Here is a 17,327-nt window from a genome sequence, read left to right on the forward strand (position 1 = left end):
AATCACTGCACATTTCAACTCTCAACTTTCATTAAATTCTCGTTTCACGTTTTTCCAGTCACGTGCCATTCTATTTTCGGCAGTAATGTCAGAACCAATTAAATTGTTTTTATTTTCTATGTGTTCACCATCATCTGGATTATTTAGTTTACAAATTATCCACTTATCCAGGTAAACATTTTTAGAAATCACAATGAAAATCATTCTGTAAATTCCTTCCACGAGTTAGCTTTTACTAACTTTACTGAACCACTGTCGGCTCACCCCCATTTCTTTTTCAATATTATACTATGGTACATATTATTTTATTCTTTATTAAGTTTTTATCATTGTATTATACTTTGTGATATACTCTGCCTTTTGTCTTAGGTAGGATGCTAAATAATGCTGCTGGAATACAATTCCACTTTATACTATCATACCAATGGGGAATTGGGTCTCCAATATCCTCGTTTTAAATAACATCACAGACTCAAGAACGTAACAAGGACTTTAATGGAAAAATTAAATCGTAATAACGCTAAGTTCATTCTCACTGACTGTTTTCCATACAAATGGTTAACTTCTGAAATATATCACACAATATTTTTGTAAATTCAAGCAATGTTAAAAAGTTTTAGAAAAAAAGTGGTTATTCTTGGGTCAAAGGAAATAATACTGTAAAAATATAAAATAATTAGTCCTTACTAAAATAAAGTGAATTACTCGTATTTCTTACACATTATACTCGCTTACACATATACACTTTCTAAACTATTTAAAAGATGGTGGTGTTCAGAAACAAATTATACTTTATCCCTTCAACAAAGTTAAGGGTTTACTGTTTGAAATTATGCATACAGCGACACAACGAGCTATCTGTGTGCTGCCCATCACGAGTATTGAAAAAGCCGGTGCCTGGTGTTACAAGCCCACAGACAAACTGTGCCGCTGTGGGGCAATTTTTTTAGCAAACAAATTTAATTATTTTATGTCGTTGTTTATCAATGCAAGTTAACAAAATGCCATTAACTCAGTTCCTGAATTTAAATAAATGACTTTCTGCGAAATAATTCTATGTTAGGTGATCAATATGTAATATCGTAGTCATCAACATGTTAGATGCTAAAGAAATCCGTGCCTAACACTATGAACTACGTTTTCCTTTTAATTTCTTGCAAAGATATATGAGGGCTATCTGCTCTAGCTGTCACTAATTTAGCAGAGAAAGACTAGAGGGAAAGCAGCTAGTCAAAAGCACCCACCACCACAACTACGGATGAAAGAGCGAGCATGTTGGGTGGGTCGGGGATTCGAGCACGCAACCCTCAGATTGCAAGTCGAGCGCCCTAAACACCCGACCATGCCAGGCCATCAACTGAGATATGCATTTTGTGAACAGAAAACTTCTGGACAAAGTTTTCTAAATGCGATTCTCAATTTGGTGTAGTTTAACTATACGATCACTATTTTTCTGTTAGAAGTTTTGAAATAGCATCTTTCGTGCTGATTAGATATACACTGTGTAAACAGCAAAACCAATGGCAAATAGTGTTGTAAATACGGTTCTCAACTTGGGTTGGTTGACTTTGTCACTATATTTCACTGGACAACATATTGCTAATTAGCATCCATTAGTGTTAATTAGCTATATGCCAGGTACATCAAGAAAACATTGGGTTTTTACACAATGATTCTGATTTTAAGGATTCCTCAAAGTGTTTTATATTAGCTTTACTTATTTAATGATTCTGGTTATCAACATTTCATCTTCAACCTTACCAGTTACCTTTAAGAGTTTTCTAAAGATCAAAGCAAGTTATTTAAAAAACAACAACAAAGTTTTCTTGGCTACTGTTTTCAGTCCAAATGAATATTTGCTAAGCATCTTTTTCAGTTTAACTGTGCCATTTTATTTTTGATAACTTTTGCCTTACACTGAACAGACATCTATGAAATAGCAACTAACTTAAATGTTGTTGACTAAAAGTACAGTTTTACTGGATAAATAAATTTCAAATCACTACATGTGCCACAAAAAAAAAAACATTCTCCAATCGCCTAAAAGCTGCCGTCTTTACATTAAATATTAATTGGGATTACTAATGAACGGACCAAAACAACTGAATATCACTATAAAAGCAAACAATACACAGCCTGTTTATAGAGTACACCGGATTTATTTTATATAATTATCTCTCTTCTTTTTTTCCTTACATAGAACCACAAAGGTGTCATATATCTTCAGTTCACAAGATGTACTAATACTTCAGAAGATTATTTGTTGATAAAATTCTGAATCTTCACAAAAGGGATGATTATAACCATGCGATTTTACGACGATGAAACTAGTGGGGAGAAAGAAGCTTCAAATTAGAAGTTACACAGTTTATAAAAATGACAAAGTTTTGGTGTTTTTATCGTCTGACAGTCGAAATGTGATAACGTATAATATTAATTTCATTACACACCAGCACACTGTTGTTGTTTTTAAACCATTTTCTTGAAAGAGTCGGAAAATAAAAATGCAATGTTACGAAAATTATTTTATTATATTACTGTATGTTACGAATCCATAATTAGCTTTTTTTGAGAAATGTATGCATTCTTTCAAACAACTAATCTTACATGCATACACATACAATATATTACGTACACACGCAAACGCACAAAAAATTAATCCCTTTAAACATAATTTACCACTATAATTTACACGGATAATTTACATTCTGAAATAATATATTTTATAAAACTACATAATTAGTACCTTTGGGTTGTATCCCTCATTCTGTAGTCGTATTTCTTCCTTGGTGATTAACGAATCTTGGTAGCTTTTAACTTCCTCTTCTTGACGCTTCTCGTGCGCTTTATTGTGCTTGTCGTTTTCTTTCTTTTGCTCTTTATACAGTATCTGTAAATGGACAAATGTTTTACGTTTCTTAATACTAGTTATTTGAAAAAGATAAACGGAAATATATAGCATGGGAGTTCTTGAAAATTAAAAAGCGAGTTTAGATTGTTTGTTTTGTTTTTGAATTTAGCATAAAGCTACACGAGGGTTATCTGCACTAGCCTTCCCTAGTTTAGCAGTGCAAGACAAGATGAAAGGCAGCTAGTCATCACCATCCACCGCCAACTCTTGGGCTACACCCTTTTACCAACGAATAGTTGGATTGGCCGTCACATTATAAAGCTCCCACAGTTGAAAGGGCGAGCATGTTTCATGCGACCGGGATTCGAACCCGCGACCCTCAGGTTACGAGTCGAACGTCTTAACCCACCTGGCCATGCCGGGCCAAAAAGCGAGTTTAATTTAATATAGCGAGTTTCATAAATATACACTCTAAGGAGTGCTTTTAAACATTCCAGCAGCATCAGAACAGGAGAAATAAAAACACATTTGAATTTAACCAAAGAAAACTAAAGATGTCTAATGTTTATGCGCAAGTTATGTCTTCAATACCAAGTATTTTTAGTTATTAACGCAAACAAAGATTGTTTCAGATAACAGTTTGAAGTATCAGCACGGAAAGGCTTAATATTAGTAATCACTTCTTTACTCCAGAGCATTCAATCAAATGTATGGTATTTTGTTTATAGTTTCGTCGCTCAAGGAAATTTCTCGGATGTGACACAGACCAATTCAAAATCTTTCCTTCAGTCTTTTACGGAGTACAGCATGCAGACCTGAGATAGTATTTACAATACTCTGGCTACTATGATCACCAAATACGTAATTAGTTTTATCAAATCTTAACCACACTATATGTAACCATTAGAGCTGACGCAGAATCAACCCTGTGTAGTTCTCACACAGGAATACAAGTACTACAAGCTTCAGAATGAATTAGGGGGGAACTCAAACTGGATGGTTCGTTTGAAATCACGAGACAGATGAATAAAATGATTACAGGAGGATTATTCAACCTTCACTTTTTACCTTTGAATAAAAGGTATAAGAAATTATGAGCTTAAGAAAAGACGTCTTCATTTTTAATATTTATTCTCTCAATCCTGTGTAACATTTGATTATGTGCTTCTTCTCGATCGGGTTTTAAATCGTTGTTTGAACTACCTTAGCGGTTAGGTATTAGAGAAGACTTTGTTTTCCCTCCTTAACTGAATATTCATATTTCGGAAAAATATATGATCAACAACACAGGATTATGACTCATACACTATGCTAATCCTGCTCCCTTTTTCAAGGTCATGTCTTTAAATATAAATCATGTAGTTTTAGTACTTCTTTCATGTGGTGGTGTAAAGATCCGACACTTCACAAGCAGCTCCGCTTACAAAGTCAACAGTTTTCACTTAAGTTATTACACGTGCATTTTACAAAAATACCCCTTAAATAAACTTTTTTATATCTTAATCTCCGTCTTAATTTTAGGTGCTAGCTATAGATGGCCTGTTTCTCATGATAGCTATTGAGTGCGGAGAAAATTAGCAATCAGAATTTGTTGAATTGCGTCACCCCTCCTTAAGTGCCCTTCTCTCCCTCTAATTCATCAATGCTACCAATCTCCAACTCACGGGCTACTCTAATCGAATAGATGGAATTGTTCGCCACTCTTATAACACATCCAGAGTCCCAAAGTGCAAGAAACGTGTTTGTTGTTGTTTTAACGGTAATGGGGTGCAATCCGTGAAACCTTGGTTCTACAGTCCAACACACGAACCATTCACCGCGCTCGGCAATCAGAAATAAAACGTGCAAACAACAGCTGACTATCAAACGGACTCTCTACAAATAAATCAAGACCCTAGATAAACGATCGTCTTCTTGTTCAGCAGAAAATTGCCCAATGGGCTATTTGTATTCTGCCCACGTCAAGGTTAAAGCCTGTTACAAGCTCTACAGCTTGAAGCATATTTCGAATAACACACCCGATACATCAAAATTTTAAAAAGCAAATTTACACGATGGAGTCACAAAAGTAATCTGGAGCTAACGAAAGTGGTGCCATCTACGGAGCACTAGGAGTTTTATATCGAATTTCAATAGTAATTACTGAAAGACTAAGCTCTTGTTGGTACATCATCTATATGTAATGGTTACGGAATAGCAGTTTTTGTGAGCTTTATTTTTCATTTGCACGATTTTAATGATTTTGTTTATACGAATAAGAACACGTGGTACATACATCTTAAATCCCTCCTAAAAACAACAAACAAAACGTGTATCGGACACGAAACATCGATCACAAAGGATCCTCACACTTACATAAAAGACAAAGTTGTCGAACGCTTCGTTACCTAGATTCTTATATTATTTTCATGCTCTAATGCAGGAATATAAGAAAACCACAAAGTTTTAGTGCTTATTAATCTCTTCCAAACTATAATGAACGGAAGTTTGATTGTTCTTATAATATGAAGTTCTACCTTTCTATTAATTTTAGATATAATCTTGCAACATATTTTTCTCTTTTCAGATTTTCAAAACCTCTTATGTGTGCGAGTCTATGTTACATACAATATAAACAGAATAAATGAATTCTGTTGATATACTTTTATTGTATGCTTTGAGTTCCAAACTTTTTAGGCACTTATAACGCATTCGTACACTATCATTTACGAATGAACGTTGTCTACCATTGGTTTACATGCAGACAATAATAATGAAGTACAACCTAACAAGAAAATAAATAAAATGCTACATGTCTCGATACACAGATAGAGATGTGCGAATGGGAAGGACAAAGACGAATATTTTAAAATTCTCTCACCTGATTAAATGTACGGTAGAGCCACCACCTACAAGATAAGTTTGTTCACTCCACCCTATATTGCCGCGCGGCTCTAACCTATCACTTATACATTACGCGAGAAGACGAATTACTCCAGGCTTAACTCACGCTTCTTCAACCCTCTCTATACTCAGCTACTCCAAAAACCCAATTTACACGAAAACAGTTTTGGAAGACTAGTTCAAACCCAGAAAGCTATGACATCTACTACTTCTAGCTGGTAAATTGTGAGAAAAGCGCGAATGGATACATGTTTGACGAAAATTTACCTGGTATCGAATACACAAATTCTCTTCAAACCGAGTTAAAGACTTTTTCTGCACTGCTAACTGTTTTTCTACAGTCTCTCCTGCCTTACTAAACTGTACTCACGTAAACTTTTTTTTGTTCACCACATAATCAAACATCAAAATATCACGCACACCTAAACAACCAGAAAGGTCTGAGAGGCTTACATGTACACAACTAAGTACGAAAATCTGGTCTCTTAACCTGAATTAATCAATCTACTAAACTTTTGCTATAATCAAAATATTTGCTAGTTTCACATGAGCATAAACTTGAATACAGTTAAAGCTATTTTAATATCTTTGGATTTCTACTATTCTAAACAATACAGACTATGTGCATTGCACACGAAAAAAAAGTTAGAGTAGAGATGGACCAGCTTAATTAAATATATGAAATATAACAAGCGTACAGAGGAAATTTTTGGTGGTGGTTTAAAAGATCGAAATGTTAATATTACAGTGTTTTCAAGTATTATGAAATAAAGCTTTTAAAAATTCATACGGTCTGAATCTCCTTAAACACAAATTGAAATTCATACACGTGCATTAAATGTTAGGTAAGGGTGTCTCGCTGACCCATTCACTGAGGCAGCAATTCATTCTCAGTGCAATTTTTTTGTTACAAGTTAGGGTTTTTTGGTACATAGTTTCAAAGCTATGATTTCATGGTTGAATCCTTTGTCTCGCACATCACGTTCATCTAACTTTTAGTAGCCCTCAAAATCATTTACGTGACATTTTTATGCCTACGCTTACTGTTAGTCAATTAATTTCTTCATCTTGGTTACGTATATGATATTATATATACACATTTTAGAGGCATCCTGTATTTAATATTTATGTGTTGCTTCGCTGACGTTCACAAATTTTATTTTTCTGGAATGACACAGAAGAAATCCCCTTGTAATAAAGTAGAAACACAGTTGATCCTGTTTTTGTTTTTTATCATGACTAAAGAACATTATACACCTAAAAAATCAAAGCAGTGCTTTTTGTAGAAGCCCTAGGATTATCTCAAAACTTGTATTAAAGCACATTATCCTGTTGATAGTATGCAATGGTCACGTGGCCTACAAAGCATATAACTACCAGATTAGTTGGGGATTCCCCTGGAATGCGTTATATGCATATCGAAAACATATACATCTGTGTGTTGTATAAGGAAAGAAGGATAGTGTATATTCTAAAACACAACGCACACAAACAAACATATATGTTGCAGACCCTACTACACAACCTAGCGAAAGAGTTAATGAAGTGACGTTGTCAAAAATTATTATCGTCTGTGGTTCCTGAACACCATTACAAGACTGCCAACGGATTCAACTGCCCCAGAAACACTGATGCAGTGCAATTCATAACATAACGAGTGGTTGAAGAAAGAGAGAAAAGAAAAGATAGAGAAGGGTCAGTGCCTCCAGCTGTCGAGAACACGTTCACTTCCCTTGCCAATCTTGTTTCTCGGTGCGTCAGAACAGTAATGCGGGGAAGGGAACCACAAGGGGGAGTAAGAAGTAACGCCAACATAGGCAGGCTCGCGGATCGAGATTTTAATGACGTTATTTATATGCAGTTTGAGTCCCCTGGGCAAGAAGATAAAAGTTGAGCCCACCGGCTGAACGTCTGAACGGACTGGAGAAGACAGATATGCCTATGCTCTACAAAATAAAGTATAGAGGTTGCCTGTTACGTGCCTGACTGATATGAACAGTGCTATATTATATGAAATAGTCTTGAGTTATAAGTTACAAAAATGTACGTTTCACTCTATATTCTGAACGATAGGACGGCAAGGTCTGAAAAAAAAAAAAATCTAGTAGACATAGTATACCGTACTAATTTCTAGATGGGGCCAAGTAGTACGGAACTTTCAGAAATAGAGCAGATCGTACACTATACGAACTTTAATAGTTACTTTGCGCATGACAAGTTCTTGTTTATTTTTGTTATTTTAAAAGATTTATTTGTCGCCCTATTTAGCAAATATGCCACAAGAAACCAGAATTAGGCTTAAAAATTATGTATTTGTGGTTTATAATTACGGCAAAGCTACTTATGAAAATTGAAAGAAACCACTTGATGACGAGAAACCCACTTAACCAGAACTACCTTTAAATAAATGGCCTAAGTATGGGGAATCCCGTGACACCAGTTCTAGCCAATATTTTTATGGCACAGATTGAGTCACAAGCGATAAATTCAGCCTTACACCCACCACTGTACTGGTACAGGTATGTTGACGATACAATTGCTCAATTCACATCTGCAGAACACACACTTAGTTTATTCAACCACGTTAACTCGATACACCCCAACATTAGGTCCACCTCAGAACAGGAAAAAAACTAACCAAATAGCATTTCTTAACCTGAAAATCACTAGAACCGACACACAATTCAAAGCAGAAATCCACAGAAAAATCACCCATACTGGATTATACATTCTCTGGGACTCAGCACATGAAACAAAAGAAAAACTCAATATATTAAGAAATCAAATAAACACAGCCACAAAACTATGTTCACCCGACAAAATTAACAATGAAATCAACAAAATAAAACAACACTTTATCAATATCAACAAATTTCCTCCAAAAACCGTGTAAAAAATTATACGCACACGCTTATATCAACACAATCAACAACAAACAAATGATAATAAATTCCAAGATACAACAAACTATAAAACCTTATACTGCTGTATACCATATGTTCCTGACATCAGTGAAAAATAACCAACATTTGGAAAAAACTTAAAACACAACATTCCAGTAAACACCAAATTTATTCAAAAAACAGGTACAAAACTAAAGTCCATATTATGTGAAAATTACACTGACAAACACGATACCAACATAATTTATAAAATACAATGCAACAACTGCCACGACTTCTACATTGGATTAACAAGGAGAAAAATGGAAACCTGATTCAAAGAACACAAAAAAACACCTTCACACGTTTTTGAACACTACATATCAAGTAAACACAACATAACCACAGAAAACTCCCATATACTAAGTAGGGAAACAAATATAAACAAACGCAAAATTAAAGAAGCAACTACTTATAGAGTAACTAAAACCAAAATTAAACCAATATAAAGGAGCACCTTTATACCTGTACTAATTAATAATCTAACATCTAACTACAGCGCTCCCTACAATCCCAGACCCCTTTATATTATCGTCCCTATGACACGTGTCCAACAACGGTCAGTTGCAATCTTTCTTTGTTAACCTGAAGATCACCTAGAAAGGTCGAAACGTTGTTCTCTGCTTATCAATAAGTGTTAATACCCAATACCAGCCGTTCTGAGATCAAATAAATTACGTCTTCATATTCACTACGTTCGCTTGTGTGTGTGTGTGTTCGTGCGTGGGCAAATACGCTAAACCCAGTGAAGCAGGATATTTTCTTCCCAACTGTTGAATGATGAAATAGACAGCTTACCTTCATTTTTTAACGTAATTTTCATATTAAATCTAGTTTTTTACGTAAGTGAAATTAGGAGTTTGATAAACAAGTTCTAATAAATACGGTTTTATATTTATAGTCTGTTGATACCTAAGTGAATCAAACATAGAATCTAAATTCGACGACGATTTTATATCGGGATCTCGATCCTTTTCGAGGTCTGGGTTTCAAATTTGATGTTTCACATTTTCATCCGTTTTATGTCTTCGTTTAGTTTGTTTTACACTTCGCACAAAGCTACAAGGGGGCTATTATCTGTACTACCTGTTCCTAATTTAGTAGTGAAAGACTACAGAGAAAGAAGGTAGCTAGTCATCCCCATCAATCGCCAACTCTTATCAACGAATAGTTGGAATGACCTTCACATTATAATGCTCCCACGGTTGAAAGGGTGAGCATAGTTGGAGAAATGGGGATTCGAACCCGCAAAATACGAGTTGAGAACCCTAACCACCTGACCGTGCTAAGCCTTTAAGTCTCGACTATGCAATGATCACAATTTCAAAATTTAAAAATATTTCCTCAAACGATTATATAACACGTTTACAGGATTACATTTGATGTTTTGTTATTTCAAACTATTCACATTTCATTATACAAAATCTTACTTAAATAAAAAAACACTCAAATATAGAGAAATTCACTTATAAATATTACAACAGTTATATCAATTTTCAGATCTAAAAAAATCTAAGGCAGAAAGATAACCCACTCGACGGTAGAGTTATACTGTCTCTAAAAATTAACAAATTAACCTTTAATCTTATGTGAAAGAAGGAAAAATAAAATGTAGAGTATTAGAAACGATTATGTTAAAACGTATAGATTACACAAATACTGGAGCCCTAAACAGCAAGTAATTTTAATTAACTAATATTTATCACTAGTACAGAAAATACAAAAGCAAAGTGAATAAGTTCTACCATACACTAATACTTTATATTAACTTTAACTGAGCAGTACATCTAGTGTTTGTGCTTTATCAATGCTTAACAAAATATTGTTACGAATGTCCTGTACTACTCTTTGTAACGCTGCTATACCGTCTGGTTACCGTTTGGCCTCTTCAGTTTCCACATAAGCCAGAAAGTCTTAAAAATATTGATGTTGAAACTCTGTACAGCCAAGCCACAGTTACAAATATTTTAATGTCATCATTTTACCAGTTATGTTAAATTTATCACATTTGCTGTGTGCTTGAAATCATTGTCTCACAGGATGCTGCTACTGTGCCCAATAGGTCTTGTTCCTGAAGGAATATCATGACAAATAAGAACATACTTGTACCTACCAGCAGTCAGGGTGTCATCAGTTATGTGCTGATTTCCACCACCACTGGCTGAACAGTTACATTGGTTTTCCAACATGTTTCACTGTAGATGTTGTAAGATGACCATGCTCATATTTACTTCTTTCCCTTCTACAAACTAACATTGATTACTGCCAAAACATTTGAACTTAAATTCACCTGTAAAGAACACATTTCTTCCACATTACCAATCCCATAGGTTGAGGTCTAATGTCCATTCTAATATTTTAATTTGGTTATCCCTACTAAACAGTTGTTTTTGAGCAAATATTCCACTAAAGTCACTGTGTAAATGTGCCTCTTAATGTTCTAGGAATGATATTAACACCTATATTTACAGCTTACTGGCAAGATATCTACTGAATTATCAAGTATTACCTAAAAATCACACATGGATTTACTTAATATTTAATATCATTTTCAAGGGTTTTGGTTTTCTATCTCAACTACTTCTATTATCTAAGAGTATTTACCAGTTTCACACACTTTCATTATAGTCTCTAATGAAACAAGAATTTTGTTGGAAATAATGACTGACTGATTGACTGGATAACAGCCAATCACAGTGTAAGCTGTCACAAAATGACTATTCTGGTGTAGTTTTTCCATACCATAGCAAGAGAACAATCCTACAATATATGCATTTTGTACTCATTCATTCATTCATTAATAGTTTATAATAATAATAATGCAGCTTTTGGTGTTTATACTTGTATGAGGTTGTTTCTCAAAGAATTTGGTATTTGACCAAATGATCACAGTAAATATATGTATACTGCAGGCTGTTGGCTCAATACTTCTGTACTTTTTCATGTCAAAAATCATAAAAATACTAAGTTCTAACATAGAGAGACTTTCTGAACAACCAACCTATAAAATTCTATAATAACCCAGTGAATACAAATACATTTACCTTCTGAAACTAAAAGTATCGTACAAGAATCTTTTTTTCCCATAAAGTTAGTTACTATAATATTCTTCATTCTGTTCTTAGAACTAAAAACTACAACTTGTCTACTACCTCCAAAACATAATATCTAATACGATTATTTATAAGTAAGGAGATCCTTATTAATTTAACATTAGTAAAACAAATGTTATAAAGACAGTTTTATGTTAATCCTAGAGTCATTTCTTTAAAATTAATGACCATAGGTAGTTAATAATGACATGCTTTACTTTATCTAAGCTTAACTGACAATCTACCCTTGAAATGATGTTTGAAAATGAAAAAAATCAGGCATTTAAGAAATAAAATATTTTCACATTTATATACCCACTAAAAATATATAATAAATAATGTATAGTAAAACAACTGCTATAAACAATTATTCACATTTTCGAACACTGCAAGTCAAATAAACACAACATAACCATAAAAAACACTCAAATACTAAATAAAGAAACAAACATAAACAAACGTAAAATTAAAGAAGCCTTACTTATACAACAACTTAAACCCAAAATAAACCAATAATAATATATAAATAAAATTATATATTCAAACATCTAATACCGCCCTCTACATTTCGACACACAGTTACACAACCCATTTCAAACATGTGGTCAGCTTCCGGTCAGTTACCTCTTTCTTTGTGAACCTGACGATGACCGAAGAAGGTCAAACGTTGTTAAAACTCTTCTATGTAAAGTGTTTTCTCAGCCCAAACGAGCCGTTTTTTGCATATAAATTTCTCAACAAGTGGGTTTCGTCATCATTGATTATTGTTTCATCAGGCGACTGTCATGAGAAGTGTAAGTTTTGTGTTTTTCTCAGTGTATTTGTACTTACCTGTTACCTGTTACCATTATGTCTGAACTAGCATACCGTACACCACTATTAACAGTACACGCCACACGATCGTTAAGAAACTAAGAAATTTAAACCAACAATTATTAATAGAAGAAATGACATTTATTTTATTCAACAATGTAGAAAAGAACAACTAACCCTAATTTTGTAAAGGTAAAACTTTCAAAAAATTTAATACATACACAAACATTATCCAAAATTTACAGAAAAACTACTGAAAGCCATGTTGAACACAAAATACAAAGAACTACATGACTTACAAAACAAAAAATGAATCTAGACCATCAACTGGCATGCTGCATTAAACCAGAGATTTACGGGACTTATACAACGAAACATAAACCAAATCAATACTAAAAACGACAGAGACAAAAATATCTGCCACAACAAAAAACTAGAAAAACTAAGATGCAAACAACAGAAAAGACACCAAAACGACAAACCGTTGAATTATTCACATTATTTTAAAAAATAAAATAGCACCCTCTATCAATATAACCACATTATACTTTCCAGATTCTGTGCCACAAGTTTTTCGTATATCAACAACAAAGTTTGTTTGAAGTTAAACACAAAGCTACACAATCAATTATCTGTGTTCTGCCCACCAGAGCTAACAGAGCCCAATTTCTAGTGTCATAAGTTTGCAGACATACTGTTGAGCCATTGGGAGGGCTTAAGAGTAATGGAACAAAACTATTTAAGTCCATTTCATTCTTAAATGTTTTTACAGGAATTATATCAATCACATTCTTTTGTGAAGAGAGGAGAAAACTGTATAGTAAAAAATACCAAACTTATCTTTTGTTTGTGCTTTTTGGATCATTTATTGTTCTTTAAATATTGAATACACTTTTTACTAAAAGATGTTGAAAAACTATTTCATTAATACAAATAATAACCAACATTTTATGTAATAATGACAAGCTGAAATTCAGCTTGATTAATTTTCCAATACATAATTACTTTGCATCTCCACATTCAATAGCATTTACTTTTAATAGATGCCTGTCTTATTTCATTATGGTATAGTTGCTAACTATCAAAGGTGTATTTTTACATACCAATTTTGCAAGCATAATAAACTCTACACTAGTCAACAGCATTTACTTTTAATAGATACCTGTCTTATTTCAGTATAGTTGCTAATTATTAAAGGTGTATTTTTATACACCAATTTTGCAAACATAATAGGTAAACTCTACACTAGTAAATAGTTAACTATAACGTATGTTGCAACACACCCAACACAAAAAGTTGAGAAAAAAATATTTTTGGGTAACTTGAAATTCCCTTAAAGAATCACAATTTAATTTCTATCTCTAACAACAATGTTGGTCAAAATCATTTAAATTGTAAGATTTTTTTTCTTAATTATTTTGAATTTTTTTAGGGTGAAGTGAAATAAAAACACCCTGTTGTCATTATATTACCTCCTTAAAGTAAATTTAATTTTCAAAATTTAGAGCAAATCTTTAAGTTAAAACTAAGATAAGATTATTATTTAAAGGATGTTGTATGAATACATCCATGATGCAATTAACAATGAAAAAAATCCTCAAAACAATTGTCATTCTTAAAACGAAGTTTATGTTGACATTATAAAGTCTTTTTTACATGATGACAAATCACAAATAGTATTCACACTGTCAATATTTTTAATTTCATCTAATGAAAAAAATTATATATTACAATTTACAAATGATATCTGGTGGATTCGCTTATTTTATTCAAAAAGTAAGTTTAAAAAACATTATATTAAAATCTATTTTTTAACTTCTGTAGTCCACTACCAAAAAGAAGACCCTTTACATATAGTGATGCATGAAACAAATTATAAGAAAGTTACAATAAAATTATTTGTCATCCAGTATTAATATGGCACATCATAACAACAGTAATCATACTGGAAAATAAAAGGCAAGTAATTTGTCAAATAAAAAACTAACTACACTGAGCAACACTTCATGTTAGAGGAGAGTAAATACTAGATGCAATATACAGAAATCGTAAAAAACAATATTTATTTTGGTGGCACTAGGGATTATGAAAATGAAATATATAGACTTTACCATAAACAGTGTGTTTATCCTTCACATGAACATTACATTGCAATGTGACTTAAAGAGTCTCAGTCAAACATACATCATCAATTCACGAACATATCTTATGTACATCAAACTCAGAAATGTTGTTAAAAGCTTGCCTTGTTTCATGTAGATACTCATAGTAAATTCAGAATTATAGTCAATATTCCTTCTCCAATATGTGTTGATTCATTTGACAGACCCTATGTGCATTTGGTTAAAATGAAATACTAAAGGAGAAACTATACCTTAAATCTCAATTTTGTTTCTCAAATGTTCTTTTTCTTTTATTAAAGTTACTCAATGTTGATGATTTTACTGTAGGTAGGATTTTCTGTTAATTTATGTAGTTGTATATGATCATTTGTTATTTTATACTTATAACATTATTAGAAACAGCAGTAATATGTTAAGCTATATAATAATTGTTAAACATATAACAGATATCTTGACAAGTAATATAGAATCATTAACCCTTAAATGGCAGCCATCATCAAATGATGCTGCTACCTGCAACATTCCTGCTGTTTATGGGTTAACTGAAATAGATAATATTTGCAGGAAACATAATTAAACTATTGACTAAATAGTCAGACATTCTAATTCAGAGTTTTCTCTACATTACCACTTTTAATAAATTTACTGCATTTGTTTCAGTTGGATACATGTGACAAATATTGTTGGATGTGTATTGCACAGTGTTCTCAGTTTTACAAAAACAATAGCATATCTTCAAATACCTTGATCATTTGAGAATCTTGCCTTAAAATATATAAGCCAACGTGCTGAGATGCAAAAGAATGTTGTTTGGTTGGCTACAGTCAGTATACTATAAACCTTGAAAGCTATAATTGTGATTAATGCTTATTAACAGGAAAATTACAGAATTTTAACAGGAGTGGTTATAGATTTTGAACATTAACAACCATCCAACTTCAGTGAATTAACTTCAAAATGTTATTATTTCCTTAAGGGCATGAAATATCTTTGTTGGCAAAAAATCAGATTATAAGCAATGTGAAGCCAGCCAAGAAAAGACAACTAACTAGCTTAAGGAGATGTAAAAATATCAACTCAATATTAATTTGCTAGATATGGATCTAGATCATCAATAAAATATTCAGTTCTGAACCATATAAAAGACTTAGTATAGTTTGTAAAACAGTTATATATCAATTTCAACCATTATTTGTAATAACTATTTTTAACAGTTATTATAAATTGTATTGTTATTTGTATATTAATATTATTTTAATTAAGTAAGAAAATTGTGTGTATTAATCAATCTTGTTGGCAAATATCAAAAGTTTCATACATATTAACATTCAATTAACTTCAAAATTAAAATCAAAATTTCTGGCTACTGGAAATCTTAATATGTAAGTAAGTAACATAATAAATTGGAGATTTGTTCAAAGTAAATTATAATATGTAACAAACTAAGTTTGCTAACACCAATATTCACTGTGTTAGTAGTATGAAACATGGCAGAGGTACTAAGTGTGGAAATTTTCATTTCATGTCAAGAGCATTAATCCCATCTTTAAACAATAATTCTAAAAGTATAAAGGTTAGAAGTTTCAGTTGCTTGTTTCTTTATTCCTAAGTTTGTAATAACAAGTTTTTCTCAATTCACTCACAGATGTAATTTATGTAGAGAGAGAAAATCACAAACTACCATCCATTAAAAAAATATATTTAGCTTATTTACAGTACAGGAAAATTTTAAAATAAGGCATTTACTGCTGTAAAAAAACATGAGTGAAGATAACATTTTTAAATGTTAACATTATTAATACAGTTGTACTATACCAAAATACACTGTGTACTGAAAATAATGTTTGACAGCAGCTGTGAGTCCAACGTGTTGTTCTTACAAAGACTTAACTTTGTCTTAATTTCATACTCAGTAACAACTTGTATGTCATAAAGATGCAAACATTGAGTACTTTTTATAATAGCACTGCACTTCAAAACATCAAACTACAAGTATAAATATACATTTCTTTTCTAAAAACTTGGATCTATTGCAGATAGAACACATAACACAGTTTCATAATTTACCCAAATGTAGTTTTCAGAGAAAATGGTGTATTCCTACCTGAGATTCTAAATCCTTCTTCAACTGGTCTCTGAAGGCTCTGGCATTTTGTTCTTCCTCCTCTGATTGTTTGGTGGCTAATTCCATTTCTTTCACCAACTCCTCTCTTTCTCTCAATTTCTCCTGTTGTTGCTTTAAATTTTGTTCCAACTTTTCTTCCATTTGAGCTTTAAGACCAAATAATACCTGAAGAAATATCACAATATAACACAATAATGAGGTTAACAGTACATAAACAGATATAAAACAAATACAGTGTATAATAATGTTATCAATATGCAACACCTTCACACAAGAAAATTCATATTCTTAACAACAAAAAGTTCACATTAACAACTTTCAAAATGTATAAACTTTTATAAACTAATGGTAGCAAAAATTCTATGTGCATGTGTTTCTAATATAAATTTCAGGAAGGTTGTTTAGGTATGTAAAGATAATGCAAATGCTCCTCAATTAGAAGTGAAATTATTTATTTGGTACTAAAAGTTCAATTACAGTAAAATTATTAAAATATCC

General features: G+C 32.3%; 1 protein-coding gene across 6 annotated transcripts in view; it reads right to left on the reverse strand.

Annotated features, from left to right (window-relative positions):
• Nucleotides 1-2,139: 2,139 nt before the first annotated feature.
• LOC143237724 (trichoplein keratin filament-binding protein-like) overlaps nt 2,140-17,327 on the reverse strand; it is a 51,542-nt gene continuing 36,354 nt past the window's right edge. For all 6 annotated transcript variants that reach the window (XM_076477258.1, XM_076477257.1, XM_076477255.1 and 3 more), the window contains exons 12-14: nt 16,809-16,994; nt 2,747-2,890; nt 2,140-2,327 (exon numbers count right to left, since the gene is read on the reverse strand). In XM_076477258.1, the coding sequence (XP_076333373.1) occupies nt 2,298-2,327; nt 2,747-2,890; nt 16,809-16,994 (360 nt within the window). In that variant the 3' untranslated portion in view covers nt 2,140-2,297. The remainder of the gene's footprint in view (nt 2,328-2,746; nt 2,891-16,808; nt 16,995-17,327) is intronic.

This window comes from Tachypleus tridentatus, chromosome 13 (genome assembly GCF_004210375.1).
Source record: "Tachypleus tridentatus isolate NWPU-2018 chromosome 13, ASM421037v1, whole genome shotgun sequence".
Classification (NCBI taxonomy): Eukaryota; Metazoa; Arthropoda; class Merostomata; order Xiphosura; family Limulidae; genus Tachypleus; species Tachypleus tridentatus.